The sequence below is a fragment of the Corythoichthys intestinalis genome, chromosome 16 (assembly GCF_030265065.1).
Source record: "Corythoichthys intestinalis isolate RoL2023-P3 chromosome 16, ASM3026506v1, whole genome shotgun sequence".
Classification (NCBI taxonomy): Eukaryota; Metazoa; Chordata; class Actinopteri; order Syngnathiformes; family Syngnathidae; genus Corythoichthys; species Corythoichthys intestinalis.
The window spans coordinates 38342994-38359829 of NC_080410.1; the positions used below are offsets into that span (position 1 = coordinate 38342994).

At 39.2% G+C, this 16836-nt stretch overlaps 2 protein-coding genes across 4 annotated transcripts in view; one reads left to right on the forward strand and one right to left on the reverse strand.

The window, feature by feature from the left end:
- The first annotated feature begins 131 nt into the window (after positions 1 to 131).
- rmi2 (RecQ mediated genome instability 2) lies at positions 132 to 5997 on the forward strand. The gene is made up of 2 exons (XM_057861454.1): positions 132 to 622; positions 4674 to 5997. The coding sequence occupies exons 1-2, from the start codon at positions 328 to 330 to the stop codon at positions 4853 to 4855; spliced, it is 477 nt and encodes a 158-aa protein (XP_057717437.1). The 5' UTR covers positions 132 to 327; the 3' UTR covers positions 4856 to 5997.
- zc3h7a (zinc finger CCCH-type containing 7A) overlaps positions 4053 to 16836 on the reverse strand; it is a 69152-nt gene continuing 56368 nt past the window's right edge. The window contains exons 20-25 of one of the 3 annotated variants that reach the window (XM_057861450.1): positions 16539 to 16669; positions 16366 to 16471; positions 16182 to 16290; positions 15977 to 16110; positions 11945 to 12108; positions 4053 to 5718 (exon numbers count right to left, since the gene is read on the reverse strand). In XM_057861450.1, the coding sequence (XP_057717433.1) occupies positions 5529 to 5718; positions 11945 to 12108; positions 15977 to 16110; positions 16182 to 16290; positions 16366 to 16471; positions 16539 to 16669 (834 nt within the window). In that variant the 3' untranslated portion in view covers positions 4053 to 5528. The remainder of the gene's footprint in view (positions 5719 to 11944; positions 12109 to 15976; positions 16111 to 16181; positions 16291 to 16365; positions 16472 to 16538; positions 16670 to 16836) is intronic. The other 2 variants (XM_057861452.1, XM_057861451.1) reach the window with 2 other exon arrangements.

Below are 16836 nucleotides of genomic sequence, written 5' to 3' on the forward strand. Positions count from 1 at the left end.
TACTCTACCCACCTCTGGTATTTACGAACAGTAAAATGCTGTAATTGTTACTGTTTTTCCATTAGTTTGATTTTTACGCATCCACAATGCTGTTGTTGGATTTTCACATTCCAAGTGAAGTACTGTATTACAAATGTTAAAATCCGGTAGATAATTTCCACAAATACGAGTACATGAAAGAAGTGGTCTGTTGCGCTCTTATTTTGAATATCATTTAAAGGAAATGACGTTCCAATTGCGGAAGTCCAATCCATCCACACGCGGGAAATAAAAAAAAAAAAAAACGAGTCGTCATTTGTAAATGACAGCAACGTATATTTGGGCAGAATGGACAAACAACACAACACAGCAGGCGATTTGAAGCGCGCTCCCCCCGTGAAAGTCCTCTCCGGTCAGCTGAGAACAGCGACGGAGATACAGGGAAGCTCCGGCGAGACGCGGGCCGGCTGGCTCGTCAGGCTGGGCAGAGATCGCTACCTGCCGGTCTCGCTCGTGTGGATGCAGGGCACCGTGATGGAAGTGCAGCTGGAGCTCAACACCGTTCTGCTCCAGGATGAGACGGGCACGTTCACAGTCCAGGGCATCAACAGCATCCCTAAAGGGAAACCGTGTCTGTCCTCGGGTAAATGAGACGAGGCATTTTCTGCTCCACGGGAATTTCTCTGAAACGATTCAGTCGGGGTATCCAAACTAAGGTCTGCTGCCTATAGATTTTATTGGACTGCACAAGACGACGTCCAATCCAATTCTGACTAGGGTGCCGAGAGCGATAAGACCTCCATCCCCGTTAACGGCAGTTAAACATGATGTCTCAATACCAGCCTTCCCAGTTGAAATAGACTTGTCTACAGAGCTGGGTAGTACCGCGCTACATTTACTCAGTTACATTTACTTGAGTAACTTTTTGAGGAAAATGTACATCGAAGTCTACTACATAAGTGGATTTTAAGGGGGGCCCCCCGGTGGCCGAAAAGTTTCATTGCATGTAATGGACTTTCCTACAGTGGGGCAAATAAGTCTTTAGTCAACCACTAATTGTGCAAGTTCTCCCACTTGAAAATATTAGCGAGGCATGTAATTGTCAACATGGGTAAACCTCAACCATGAGAGACAATGTGGGGGGAAAAAAAACATTGTTTGATTTTTAAAGAATTTATTTGCAAATCATGGTGAAAAATAAGTATTTGGTCAATACCAAAAATTCATCTCAATACTTTGTTCTGTACCCTTTGTTGGCAATAACTGAGGCCAAACGCTTTCTGTAGCTCTTCACAAGCTTTTGACACACTGTTGCTGGTATTTTGGCCCATTCCTCTTGCCTGGTAAACCAGACTAACCGCCAGCGATTGTGAGTCTGGCGACCGTCCGGCGGACCAAATTCCGAGAGCGGTGCAAGCCACAGCAAACAGACAGCGGAGTGGACCAATCAGCGACGGGCAGACGTGACATTAAAGCGAACAAGTAATTAGCGTGAGCGGAGAATGGAGAAGTTTATTCAATATGGCTAGCGCGAGCCATGTTGACTTTTGTCAATGACTTGTTACGATGTGTTTTGGGTAATTTAAAACTGGTTTTACCGCGGACTGGAACATATTCTCGGCTCTCCCGTTTGCCATCCTTGTTGTTGTAGACACGACTTTCGGCGCACAAGCGTGACGTTACTCGTTAAGAACACGTCACGCAAATAAACGAATCTGATTGGACGATTGATTTTGTACCTTGCTCGAGAGGCCGTTAATGGGCTGGGTCCCAGGCTATTTCTCACAGTGTTTGGAAAAAAACAGGGAGAATAGTCTGGCTGTGCCAGGCAACCATTCCTCCATGCAGATCTCCTCCAGAGCAGTGATGTTTGGGGGCTGTCTTTGGGCAACACAGACTTTCAACTCCCTCCACAGATTTACTATGGGGTTGAGATCTGGAGACTGGTTAGGCCACTCCAGGACCTTGAAATGCTTCTTACGAAGCCACTCCTTTGTTGCCCTGGCTATGTGTTTGGGATCATTGTCATGCTGAAAGACCCAGCCACGTCTGCTCTTCAATGTCCTTGCTGATGGAAGATTTTCACTCAAAATTTCTCTATACATGCCCCCATTCATTCTTTCCTTTACACAGACCAGTCGTCCTGGTCCCTTTGCAGAAAAACAGCCCCAAAGCATGATGTTTCCACCCCCATGCTTCACAGTGGGTATGGTGTTCTTCGGATGCAATCCAGTATTCTTTCTCCTCCAAACACGAGAACCTGTGTTTCTACCAAAAAGTTATTTTGGTTTCATCTGACCATAACATTCTCCCAGTCGTCTTCTGGATCATCCAAATGCTCTCGAGCAAACCTGCCTGGACATGTATTGGCTTCAGCAGGGGGACACGTCTGGCAGTGCAGGAGTCCCTGGCGGCGCATTGTTGTACTAATAGTAGCCTTTGTTACTGTGGTCCCAGCTCTCTGTTGGTCATTCACTATTTTTGCTCACCATTCTAGTTATCATTTTGACGCCACGGGGTGAGATCTTGCATGGAGCCCCAGATCGAGGGAGATTATCAGTGGTCTTGTATGTCTTCCATTTTCTAATAATTGCTCCCACAGTTGATTTTTTTACACCAAGCGTTTTACCTATTGCAGATTGTCTTCCCAGCCTGGTGCAGGTCTAGAATTTTGTCTCTGGTGTCCTTCGACAGCTCTTTGGTCTTGGAGTGTGACTGACTGAGATTGTGGACAGGTGTCTTTTATACCGATAATGAGTTAAAACAGGTTCCATTAATACAGGTAACGAGTGGAGCCTCGTTAGAAGTTAGACCTCTTTGACAGCCAGAAATCTTGCTGTTTTTAGGTGACCAAATACTTATTTTCCACTCCAATTTGGAAATTCTTTAAAACTCAATGTGATTTTTTTCCCCCCACATTCTGTCACTCATGGTTGAGAATTACAGGCCTTTCTAATCTTTTCAAGTAGAACTTGCACAATTAGTGGTTGACTAAATACTTATTTACCCCAATGTATATGGCGGAAAACACTCAGGTGACTTGAAGTTCCGCTCTGAGACCCTCAATTTGGCCAAATTTAAAAATTGTCCGATATGCATGTGTGATACATCATTGGAAAGCTTAAAATCTCAATTTTCTGGGGGAAGAAAATTTTTGAACAGGAAGGCATTTTTAAAAAAAAAAAAATTTTTTCAACCAGCAAATCCCTAACAGGAGGTGAGAGCACGCAAGAGCAGAATTAAAGACGCCACGATTTTAACGAGATATTATCGCGTATTTACCTTGTTTCGATCCAAAAACTTCATGTAGCATGTATCACCGAGTGTCAAGACACAGCTGTGAGTGGCCACAGCCAGATTTTTGGGGGATTTTATGGGTCAAACACGGTGATATAACAAGGGTCGCGATGCAGAAATCGCAGACAAGGAGTGGTTGAGATTTTCATATATTTACCCTTTTAAACGTTATTTTTCAATTTTTATTTGTTTGGATCGATTATTTATCAACTAAAATATCGGGGGAAATGCGGAAAAAAAAAAAAATACAATTAAGCGATAGTTATGAGGTAGAAATCCGTGACATTTTTACAGACGCCAAATTTTTCATTATGACGTAATTTGTTTAAAAGTTTAAAATATGTGAGTGAATAATTTTTTAAAGTCGTTTTTTTTTTTAAACTAAATATTAGACATCAATGGTTTTAAGCTAAAAATGACACACATTTTGAATAATAAATATAATTGCTTACCTTCTTTTTATGGCTAGGTTGAAACAAAAGCGGTTCCGCGATGTCTGTAAATGGGGGTTTTCAGGGTAAAATGGACAAATTAAAAATAGTTCGGGGGCTTCATGCGCCATGAATCTGCTATGGCAGCATATATACATATTGTTCTATTGAACACAACAGTTGTTTTGGCTTAAAATACAGCAGTTTCTTTAAAAGAGTGCAAGAGCAGAAACTTTCAGTCTTGTCTGTGTTTTCCGCCATATATAAGTTGAAAAGCAATAAAACTGCAACAAAAATGAAATGAAAAAATATATTATTGTAATGGGTCAAAATTATTTTTCGAGCACTTCAGTCATTTGCTTTGCATATAATTTTTTTAAACAATGAAAAAAGATTTTCTTTGATTGAAGCAACTTTTATTGGGATTGAATGATTTAGACACAAATGTCCTAATCATAATATGGCCCAAACACAAAAAGGATTGCGTCAAAGAAAACTTTTTCAATGAAAAAATTAAGTGTTCAAATGCAAAATTTTCAATCCCAAATATTTTTTCGCATTCAAAAACCTTTTCTATGATTGAAATTTCCCTTCAGAAAATATTTTTTGATCAACTTATTTTTTAGATTGAATGATAAAGACAAAAATGTCCTAGCCAAAATGTGGCCCAAACACAAATCAACATTACTTCAATCAAAAAAAAAAAAAAGAAAAAAGAAAAATAGCTTTCACATGCATTTTTTTTAGTTGTTTAAATTTCAAATTTGTTTTTGAAAACAGGAGTTGAAAGAAATGAAATAAAGCCTGTAAATTTGAGGGAACCCAGTCCAAAATGTAGTGTAAAACGACACTTGGCCTTAAGTATGAAAATAGGGCCCTGTGTTAAGGGGTTCGATCGAACCTCGGTTAAGAACCACTGGCCTAAAATTAACGGCGACTTTAATCTGCACTGCTCCTCTCCCCAAGGTAAATACGTGATGGTAATGGGTGTCGTCCACGCCGTTTCTCCGGAGCCGGTGATCAGTGCCGTGAAGTTGGCCGACCTCTCCGAACACGCCGCGCTGCACAGACAGATGTGGAAGCTGGAGGTGGAAGACCTGCAGCATGTGCTGGTCGCCAGGGGATGTCTTGCCTCAGCTGGCCCGTGACAGCTGGAAATAAATGGACCTCCGCCGACACCATTATACTATGAATACCATTAGTGTTTTCATTTGTGCAGATAATCTGCCAATTAAAAAGCACAAAAAAGTGTAACAAAGCACCTTATGAGGGAAATAAACTTTATTTTGCGTACTGTCTTTGTAACGCAACTCAATTAGCTGCCATTGACTGTGCCAAACGTCCAATCTAATTTGACAGGGAGAGGCTGACAGCAACTGATCGCTGTCAGTCTTACTAATCAAAATGGATTGGACGTCTGGCACGGTCAATGGCACAAACATAAGCATTCACAGCCAAAACTCTTAGTTTGAATTAGACGCCTGCCATTGACAATGACAGGCAATGAATCAAGAACTAATTATCAGATAACTGACCAGTGTGGAGTGATTAGAACAAACTGCAAAATGATTATGCAACGTGTTGAAAACTGTCACGAACGAAAAGGCTTTACAACGTGCTACTTCCATCACCCTATTCAGATGAGGGGTGCATAGCAAAACGAGGCAACGCTCCCGTTTATTCGGCTTGTGGCAACTGTCGTCGGGCCAATCTGGAGCCGCTTTGAAAATTATGCCGTGATCCACACTGGCTTGAATCCTTGGAACATCAGAGGTTACCTTGAGTTGGAGTGCTGCTTCTCTTCACATCATCTTCATCCCATTATTTGATGTCCTTAAGAAGAAAACTGTATTTTCCAAAATCATTGTCATTGGGTGCTATAAGATGGTCTTTTTTGGCTTTGGCCAATTTCATCAAAAGCACTTCTCGCCTGTCCTTCCACTCCTGCAGCTCCTGCTCTCCATGGGCCATCTTGCATGAATCATCCTCGGTGCATGTTCCTATATCGAACCTGTTCAAACACACCGGAAAGCGTCAAATGCCTGTTTAAAACTGGATTAAATGTACTTTTACAGGGTCTGGACTAGGGTTGGGCATCGTTTGAAACTGAACGATTCCGGTTCCATGTTTCGATTCCTGTTCCGAACGATTCTCAATTTCGATGCTTTTAAGAGGCAGGGTAAAAAAATCTATAGTTTAAAATGGTATTAGTTAATATTAATGTTAGGGCTGTCAAACGATTAAATTTTTTAATCGAGTTAATTACAGCTTAAAAATTAATTAATCACAATTAATCGCAATTCAAACCATCTATAAAATATGCCATATTTTTCTGTAAATTATATATATATTTTCTGTAAAATAAATTGATGGAATGGAAAGATAAGACACAAGATGGATATATACATTCAACATACAGTACATAAGGACTGTATTTGTTTATTATAACAATAAATCAAAAAGATGGCATTAACATTATTAACATTCTGTTAAAGCGATCCATGGATAGAAAGACTTGTAGTTCTTAAAAGATAAATGTTAGTACAAGTTATAGAAATTTTATATTAAAACCCCTCTTAATGTTTTCGTTTTAATAAAATTTGTAAAATTTTCAATCAAAAAATAAACTAGTAGCCCGCCATTGTTGGTGTCAATAATTACTTACACAATGCTCATGGGTGCTGAAGCCTATAAAATCAGTCGCACCAAGCGCCAGCAGAGGGCGGCAAAACTCCATAAAACACAATTAACATGTGGGCATTTCACTCTGTCATTTAAATCTGTCTATGCTGTCCTCACTCCAAAGCGTCTACTTTTTCCAAAGCTAGACAGCTGGTGAACGACGCCTTAATAATCAGACTTCCTTTTTCATCTCATTTATTAATAAAATGGCCTCAAACCATTGTCCTCTTTAGACCGTTGTAAAACTACAAAAAAAAACGTACACAAGCATTGCATTAGCAACAACGTTAGCTTAGCACGCTGAACAGGTTCACTAAACATAAACAAAAAGTGTCTCATACAAAAAATATAACATTTCACTTACTAACATAATATGTACATTCTTTACAATAACCATACTTACAGACAAATATTGTCCAAGGATCATATAAGCACAACATTACAACGTAGGCGTCAGCCCGAGACGTCGTGCAGCCATATTGAACTGGCAAGAAAACAATAAACCATGTCGCAAAGCGACCACACGAGTTCACTGTTAGACAGCACAAAAAGCCTTGCTGTAAAACTTACCAAAAGGCAGACTACTGTCTGAGCGGGACCTGTGCGTTAATTGCGTCAAATATTTTAACGTGATTAATTTGAAAAATTAATTACCGCCCGTTAATGCGATAATTTTGACAGCCCTAATTAGTGTCTTAACTTCTGAATTTTTTTTTTTTTTTTATTAGGGCTGTCAAAATTATCGCATCAACGGGCGGTAATTAATTGTTTTAAATAATCACGTTAAAATATTTGATGCAATTAACTAGTGATGCACGATAATACATTTTTCAACCGATATCGATAACAGATAATTTCCTGCCCCTTCCACCCGATAACCGATAATGTCACGCCGATAATTCTATTCAAATATGTATGTAAAATTTTAAAGTATACAAAGATCAAATGTTACTGTGCAAAAATGTAATTTAGTGCTATTTTTTTCCACATCAAATGTGAACAAGTAGTAAATTCCAACATCTAAACAATGGCAATGACATTGTGTAATGGTAAGCTTTTGGCAACAATTACTTAGTAAACACCCAAGTTGCACAAAAATGCCTTTAAAAGTAAGCCATTCCTAACATATATCACATTACTACACTACAAAAACACCTCCTTAAAACTAGCAGAATTGGACAAAACTGTTGATTGCGCACATTTGGAGGCTAAATCAAGTACAGTAAAACCTCCGCTGGCGAACGCTTAAGCTCACGAACTTTTCGCCTCAAGAACATTAAATTCGCGAGCATATAGTCTCTGCTGAGGAACTAGTTTTCGGCGGACGAACCAAACCACGCGGCCGAACAGCGCCACGAGAAGCTGACGCACGCTCACGGCGTCCCAGTTCGTCCCCTCCCTTTCGCTGAGTGCGGACGTGGTTTGTGTTTGATAGACATTTTGGACCATATTGAGTGTACTTTTGCTATTATGGGACCGAAAAAGAGTTACCTAAGGTCCTTATGTTATGGAAGGTGACTCTCCTTCCAAACAGTAACTCCCTCCCTCCCTCCTCCTCCCACTCCATTCCATCAAGCCATCAACTACCATCACAAAGGTAAATAAAACGACTTTATTATACAGTACAGTTTATTTCTTTAATTACAATACAATAGCACATTTATTATACATAAAATAAGGTATATTTTTGTGTAGTTTTAAGGCTTATTTAGTAGAAAATTATGTTTTATGGGGACCTGGGAATGGATTATTCTCTGTATACTGTATATAATTATCGGATTGCATTATCGGTTGAATTTCGTTTTATCTGGATTATCTGTGTGACGTCATAATTGCCATTATCGGCCGATAATTATCGGTGACCGATATTATCGTGCATCTCTACAATTTACACACATGTCCCGCTCAGACAGATTTAAATGACAGTACAGTGAAATGCCCACATGTTAATTGTGTTTTATGGAGTTTTGCCGCCCTCTGCTGGCGCTTGGGTGCGACTGATTTTATAGTCTTCAGCACCCATGAGCATTGTGTAAGTAATTATTGACATCAACAGTGGCGGGCTACTAGTTTATTTTTTGACTGAAATTTTTACAAATTTTATTGAAACGAAAATATTAAGAGGGGTTTTAATGTAAAATTTCTATAACTTGCACTAACATTTATCTTTTAAGAACTACAAGTCTTTCTATCCATGGATCGCTTTAACAGAATGTAAATAATGTTAATGCCATCTTGTTGATTTATTGTTATGATAAACAAATACAGTCCCTATGTACCGTATGTTGACTGTATATATCCATCTTGTGTCTTATCTTTCCATTCCAACAATAATTTACAGAAAAATATGGCATATTTTATAGATGGTTTGAATTGCGATTAATTGCGATTAATTACGATTAATTAATTTTTAAGCTGTAATTAACTCGATTAAATTTTTTTATCATTTGACAGCCCTATTAATTATATGAATTTACAATTTTATAATTATTTATTATTAATACAATTAATATGAAATGTATTAATTATATGAACTTCTCACAGGGTTATTTTTAGTCTTTTTAATTCAAATGTGATAAAGTTTTTTTCCACAGGTGTGCACTTTCACAGAGATATTTTTCAAAAACTCACGGAAAAAACATTTACTTTTTTTCTTTTGCCATACATGTTCCTTAGCTGGGAGATACAGCGAAGCATTAGTATAAATTCTTCTATTGATTATAATTTGATCTAGATGAGTCAAAATAATGGTTCCTTATTTGTAAAACCGATTCTGTTGTGTTTACAGACACATGCAGTGTTTATGTTGTGACAATACCAGTTCAGCCAGTGAGTGACGCTGTAGAAGTGTGTACGTATAATGCGGAGAAGAGATGAGAGCATCTGGCTAGAATGCTTTGCGAAGTGATGCTATGTTTTCACTGCTACGAGTTCTGTAAAAAAGTAATCGAATGGCTGCTTCTTTGTAAATAAGCAACACACAGATTCCAAAACAAAAATCCTTTTAATATTGTTGATTTTAACGGAGGCGTCTACTGCTTTAAGATGGCGGCTGTTTACTAACGCCAGCATCGAGTTCTCTTTATATGTTCTAAGACCGCCCCAGTCGGTCATTTTGTGTCTAGTCCTATATACATGATATCGACTTATTCTTGCACTATTTTCTATCCATCCAGCATCTACTGCTTAATCCGGGGTCGAATCGCGGGAACAGCAGAAGATAGACGTAATGTATTGTTTTACTCACCTAGTTCTGACGGCGCAGCGTGTCAACTACGTAGCATTCAGCTAGCTTTGCACTTAGGCTATATTCCATGGCGCGGTCGTGCATAATTGGTCGTGCAGCCACCTTTGCATTATATAGTTGTGTTGCAAATGTTGCACTGAGGTGACTGGTCTTTTTTTTTTTTGTAAAGTTAAGCCAAACGTTTGAGCACCGTGTCCATGGTTGTAATCAAGTTGCATTGCACAAACACACGCTTCTCGTGGCTTCTTCTTAGTGGTTTTCGGTAGCATTTTTTTTCCGCTCGACGGTTATGGCATTGAAACGTTGAATAAAAATTTCAAAATTCAACGGTTCCGGGAGAACCGGAGTGTTAGAACCAGGTCCCATGGATGCTCGATGCCCAACCCTAGTCTGGACCATATACTTCACTATCAGTCGTTGGGAAACGGGGCGTGGGGCCGCTCCGTCGGGGGCCTATTTTCAAAAACTTCAAATTCAAATATTTTCAAAACCAAAGCCACTCGCGACCTAAAACCAAAACGGGTCCCTCCCTAAGGCATATATGAGACTCCACGAGCAGCGGCATCAAAAAATAAAATCCCAATTTTTTTTTTTTTTTTTTTTTTTTTAAGTATAACAAAACTTAAAAGGGCTACAAAATACTCAGATTTTACGTTAAATGCACAAAAATCACTTAATGCAGAAATAATTAACTATATTTTAAGGATCAATAGCAATATTTCACATATTTAAGTTTTTGCCCAAAATTGCGACTTCTTTTATTTCATGCATTTTTAACATGTTTTCAACAGCTAATAATTCCCTCAATTTTCACATCAGAAACTTAATAATTGAAAAAAAGCATGCAAAAACATCTTAATTTTACTCAACAAAAGCAAATTTTGACATTTTTCTATGTAAAACCACAACTTATTTGGGTTGAATTCCGATGTCTCGATTCCCTCAGCACGTCTTGCCGGCTCTCTGGCCCTCGTCGTTCTTAAATTGAAATGCTACATAAAATGAAACCCGTGTAATATATCAAAAAGGTGATATATCACAATACTTTGTAGCCCAAAAGGTTATCGATATGCTCCCACCAAGAATTGACACATCGTCGAAAAAAAGTGTCACTATTTAAAATAAATAAATAATTGCTACCAAAACCTTCCATTAATATAGTGTCTATGTTAGCTCATTGGCTTAAATTGACTGTGCTAAACAGCCAATTCCTTTTGACTGGATTGGGCGTCCAGCGACGTCAATGGCACTGAAACTATAGCATTCACAGCCAGTCTGTTTTGGGCATTTACTCACTCCCTGTTCTGTTTAGGGCATTGACAGGTTACTTCCTGTTGATTTTGAGTCACTTCCTATTCATTTGGGGACATTCTTGAGTCACTTCCTTTTCAGTAACCCAAAATCAACAGGAAGTAACCTGTAAATGCCACAAAATCAACAGGAAGTGACCGCAAAAAAAAAAAAAAAAAAAGGGAAAAGTGACCGAAAATCAACATGATGCGAAATGCCCCAAAATTAAATCATCGCTTGGCATTGGCTGCCACTGAGGGCCACAGATGTCTAATCCGTTTGAAGTGGGACAGATGGCAGCGAATGAACCCTCCCACTTCAAATGGATTGGACGTCTAGAAAAGATAAATTCAAATTCATAGCAGAAGGATGAAAAAGGGCTCATTATTCTGTTTATTAGTTGTTTTGTAGAATATCCTAAAATGATTTTCTGACCCATGTATCGATAACTGTTGTATTACCATATCGTGCGATTGTTAACTTGAGCCTTGTATCGCAAATCGGATCTTAACGTGAGGTACCCAGAGGTTCCCACCATTAATGCTCAGTGGCACACGTGACACATCGTCACATGTTGCAGTGTTTACACTAAGCCGTTACGCTTTTGTGGCAATTTTTGAGGGTTTTATGCTACCTGAGACATTTTTTTCAGCCTGATAGCTTCGCGTTTGATATCAAGAGGCATACGATATTTTTGCGCCTTTATACGCCATTGCTTGTTCATGTGGTTGTTTCGTCCAACAGTGATGACGTATTTCACTTGTTGATTACTTGTTGATTTGTTGATATAGTGTGTATGTGCATGTATGAGCATTTAGTGCAGAGGCGTCGGATACAAATTGGAATTACAGTATATCCATCTATGAAAAAGTCCCCGGTCGGATTTGAAAACATCAGAATTGGACTGTTCATATTCCATGAACATGTCAGCGAACGAGGGGGTGAACATAGTCAAAATAGCCCAATTATCACAAAGGGTTTAGTAGTACTGTGTGTTCTCTTGTCCTACAAAGCTTACCTCTCACAGACTTTGAAAGTCCCGGTGGGAAATCGATACTGCCAGCAGTTCTGATCATCCTCGGAGTTGAAGACTCTGTCTTTGTGCTTTTCCGAGGTGATGTGCTGCTGCCACTGCTTCTCACTGTTGCAGTTCTTACCACACAGCCAGCAGTGATTTCCGGCCTGCATCAAAAACACAGACACTTCACTTAGTCCTCATTATTATGTTAACAATATCAATAAATTAAATTCCGCTTCATCGATAATATAACAGTAATAAGTAAAAAGCTATCACACGCGTCTTAATTGGTTATAGGCATGTGCCGGTTACCGGTTTCAAGGTTAACCATGGTATGAAGAAGTCACGGTTTCAAAACCACTATAATTTTCGGTCGTTCCGTAGTACGGTATTAGCTATTTTTTTATGTTTCAAAAATTCTGCGAGAAATGGCTTGGAGCGGCAGCGCTCACCCCTCCACCTCCGGTTGTTGCTCTGTCCTGTGTGTCGATGACACGTCTGTCGCTCTCAAAACTACACCTGAGCTTTTTCAAAACCCCCTCAAAAATGTCAAGTCTTGTATGTATTTGGGCTACCGAAAAGAAACAGACGGCCCACTCAGAGGAGGAAGGACAGCTGGCATGCAGGCAATACCCCCAACCTGATTTCACATTTACGTGACTGTCATCCATCACTTTACACAAAATTTAAGGAAAGTAAACGCTGTGGTGAACGTTTTCCACCAGCTACGAGTGTTCACTCCGGATGTGTTTCGTGTGCCTAACGACGGTCAAACAAATACTATAATGTAAGTAGGGCTGCGGCTATCGAATATTTTAGTAATCGAGTAATCGACTGAAAATTCTATCGATTAATCAAGTAATCGGATAAAACAAATATATTTTTTAGGTGAAGAGCAATTATAAATATACATGAGAAAACAAGACATTTCCTCTAATCTTGAACCATTTTCAGTCAATCAATGTCTTTATTTTCTATGTATATTGTTGAAAACAGCCAACAATTGCATCTCAGATGTAACTAGAATTAAAAAAAAAGACTATTTCACTGCTTTCACTCAAAAAACCTTTAGATCTTATTAAAAATATATAATAAAAATGCCGTTACGCTTGATAACACACATCACTTAAAAGTTCGGATTTTTTTCCCCACGTGTTTCAATTGAATTTCTATTTGTGACAAGCCATGTTTAAGTTCTATTTAAGTTTTAAGTTAGTCTAAACTGTAAGTCCTGATAGGATTTTGAGTTTTTGCAGTGTTCAAAATAAATGTATGATACAGGCTGTATTGGAGCACATTAGGGACCAGTGCTACTTGGTGTTTTATCCAGCAATGACTACTGAGCTAAAATTGATAGTTAGCATTATTGAGTTTTTATTTTACACCCTCATCACTCCACATCGCTATGTTATGTTAAAACCTGTATGTAAGACACGTTAGCCACGCGTCGACAGTGGTCATAATTAATAGAAACCTAGCCCTCCGCAGGGCTAACGTTACGTGAGCTAGTAACAGTAACATTAATCTTATTTATTAGCGCTTAGCGCTCTTTTTTAGCGCTTAGCACTCTACTGCTTTAAGATGGCGGCTGTTTACTAACGCTGCCCAGACGCGGCCGAGTCTGTCATTTCGCATCTAGTTCAACATACATGTGATCTCTATGAGACTCATCAGACGCTACCTGCTACCAACGTAGCATCGTGCGGGCTAGTATTTAGCAACGTCGGCGTCGTTTGTAGCGGCTGTCGGCTGCAGTAAGGGTTTTTTTTTTCCTTCTTCCTCTACACACGTGACTTCAGCGAGTTATCCCGCATTAAAAGTAGTCCGGCCAAAACGTGATGCTTAGAGCTGTCAAAATAAACGATTACTCGAGGTGAATAAAATTACTCTGATCAGTTTTTAAACTTGAGTTACCTGAGTTGCCCGAGGATTCGTTTTAGCTCTAAATGAAAGCTTGTTAACGTGGCTGGTTAGCATGCCCAGACAGCTAACTAGTTTTCTCTCGATAAGCGTGCTTTTGTAGTTTGCAAGTCTTCCATCATTGTGAACATCTGTTCAAAATAGCATCTTCATACTACATGCAGCCTGTGGTGTTTTTTTTCTCTCTGGCGACTTTCTGTGTTGAGAGAGGGTGGGTGCGTGTGTATAATGTGTAAATAATGATAAGAGTCATACACACGCACTGTCTCCCTCTGTCACTCTCCATCAATATTCAACTAATTAATACAAAGAGTAGTAGTGGTCAGTGTTGGGAATGACGCCGTTATAAATAACGCCGTTACATAACGGCGTTATTTTTTCAGTAACGGGGTAATCCAACTATTTTTTCCGCCGTTACAACGCCATTACCGTTACTGACGGTCAAAAGCGGTGCGTTACTTACTCTGAATAAATTTGAAGAAACTACCAGCCGTAGCGAGTCTACTCTGCTCTGTTTGTCATCCAAGACTTGGGGTGCGTTCAGTCCGAGAATAGCGCACGTGTTTTGTGCTTTTTCTTAGCAAAGATATACCACACAGGACGTGCTGGCACTCTATTTCTTTAATAGCACATATAACTTCAACACTAACACAAACGTACGGCTTTCGGCAGGCCGTGTCTCTAACTCACTCCCGCATCATGTGAGCAACACAATAATGGCGCAGTGTGCACCTTAGGGTGCCTCGGAAAATTCTGTATCAGAATATTACAGCACGTACTTCTTATGACTCCAGGCTGTTTGTCCCTGCTCATTCAATTAGACAATGCTTTCCAAAGCTTTCTAACGTTTGTGGGTTTGCTACACCTGAATGCTAGCCTCGTTCCCATCCCCCACTGTCGGCCAGCAAGAATCCGGCTTCCATCTTGAGGACGGCTGACGATTTGAGGGTGACGGGAGGAGTAGGGGGACGAAGCTACCTGAATGCACCCCCTAGATAGATGCGATGGAAGTCATTGTGATTGGCTGAGGGTTAGTCATGTGTCATGGTAAGCCAATCAGAGCCGGTGTTTTCACACACAAACCAGAACAGCACGTGCGGCAAACACACACACGCAAAACAGATGCAGAGGGATACGATGGCAGAGCATTCAGAGGAAAATTTGTCCTTTACGAGGTGGAGAGAAACACTATTTCTAGTCAAAATACTTGAAGTACAGTAGGCTATGTCTACTTGACCAGTTGTCTCAGGTTGTGAGAGTTAAATTTATAAAACTTACTTTATATTGTTTACTGTATTTTTGTTGCACTTCAAGTGTAGGATAAATCTGTTGCTGGTGAGGTGCAATAAATATTACAAGGTTCTATAACACAACTACCTTGTCTGTTCTTCTCTATTCAACTGACTCGAATACTGCTCAGAAAATTTCAAATTCTTTGACATACCACAACTTTTTAAAGTAACGGAAACAGTTACTTTCCCTGGTAACTAGTTACTTTTACTATAGAGTAATTCCGTTACTAACTCAGTTACTTTTTGGAAGAAGTAGTGAGTAACTATAATTACTTTTTTAAAAGTAACCTGCCCAACACTGGTAGTGGTATATTAACCCACAAAAGGTGAACATACTCACATTCCTGCATCATAACTTGGACAGAGAAATATGTAGAAAAGGAACAGGTCTAAAAAATGTTGAGATGGAGCTTTAAAGTCAGCGAAGTGCCTGCAATAATATATATATTTTAAATTTTATTTAAAAGTTATTTTACTTTTTTTAATGGAAAATATTTTTTGTTCGGATGTTCAACAACTTGAGCTGTGGCTGTGGGTTTACTCTATAACTTCTATTTTAATTTTTTACTTTATTCTAATATTCATTTTGAAGTTCCCATTTGCAAATATGTTGTGAAAAAACATCCTGATCAATAGAAAAAAAAATTACCCATACATCGAAAAAAAAAACATTTTAAAGCTTTAATTGAAATATTATTTATTACTTGTTATTTTTGCTTAACGTTATCATATCGTCAAAATCTCATACCGGCACATGCCTAATTGGTTATCAAATTGCTTCATGTATCCACCATCCAGCTTGTTTTTGTCGCCAACTTACCACTTCTTCCACATAATCTGTTGGCATGTGGATCGGCTTGCCGTTCTCCCTCACTGATATATTAGCATTCTCTTCTCCCCAACCTGCTTTCTGTGACTGCAGCCACCTTTCATAGAGCTGATCAGAATCTGCAACTAAATGCCATGATTGCAAGTGTCAGGTCAGGATAATCAACTTAAATCTGCAAATAAACAAGGGAACTCACTGTTGTTTTCCTTCATGAATGTCCAGAGATCTCGCTCCTCTGTGCTATGTGCAAACGTGCAATTGCCAATGTACTGACACTTCTTGCCAGCAGCCACATGCATACAAATCTAAATGGGGAAAGAAAAGATCCATGAAGTGCTGGCTTTTATTTTTAGTTTTATATCCGTTTGTTAGATTCGTACCTCAAACTGAGCTGGCACTGGCTTTTTGGTCGGAAGGGCTCGAATTGTTGTCCACTTTTTCCTTTCAATAGAACTTACGAGCACCACTCGCTTGTCTTTGGCCCACCTGAAAGAGAAAACTAGCTGAGTATCAGGCAACAGTCCTGTCACATTCTGCCCACAGATGAACTCACGTGTGCCTTGCTTTAGCTGAGCAATACTTTTTGTTTTTGTCCGCTTCACTTAGCTGCCCATTTCTCCAACATAGGCTACAAACAAACATCATCTTCAAGTTTTGTGGCCCGAACCTTCTTTGACCTGAACACTGATGGAAAACCAGATTAGAAGAATGAGTTTACACAAGGACATGTCTTTTTTTTCTTTATAAAGTCATTCTATGCCATTGACAACGACAGACATCAATTCATTTGAAATTGAACAGCTAGCATTAAATGATCACGTTTCAGTGCCAGTCGCATCCTTGGTTCGAGC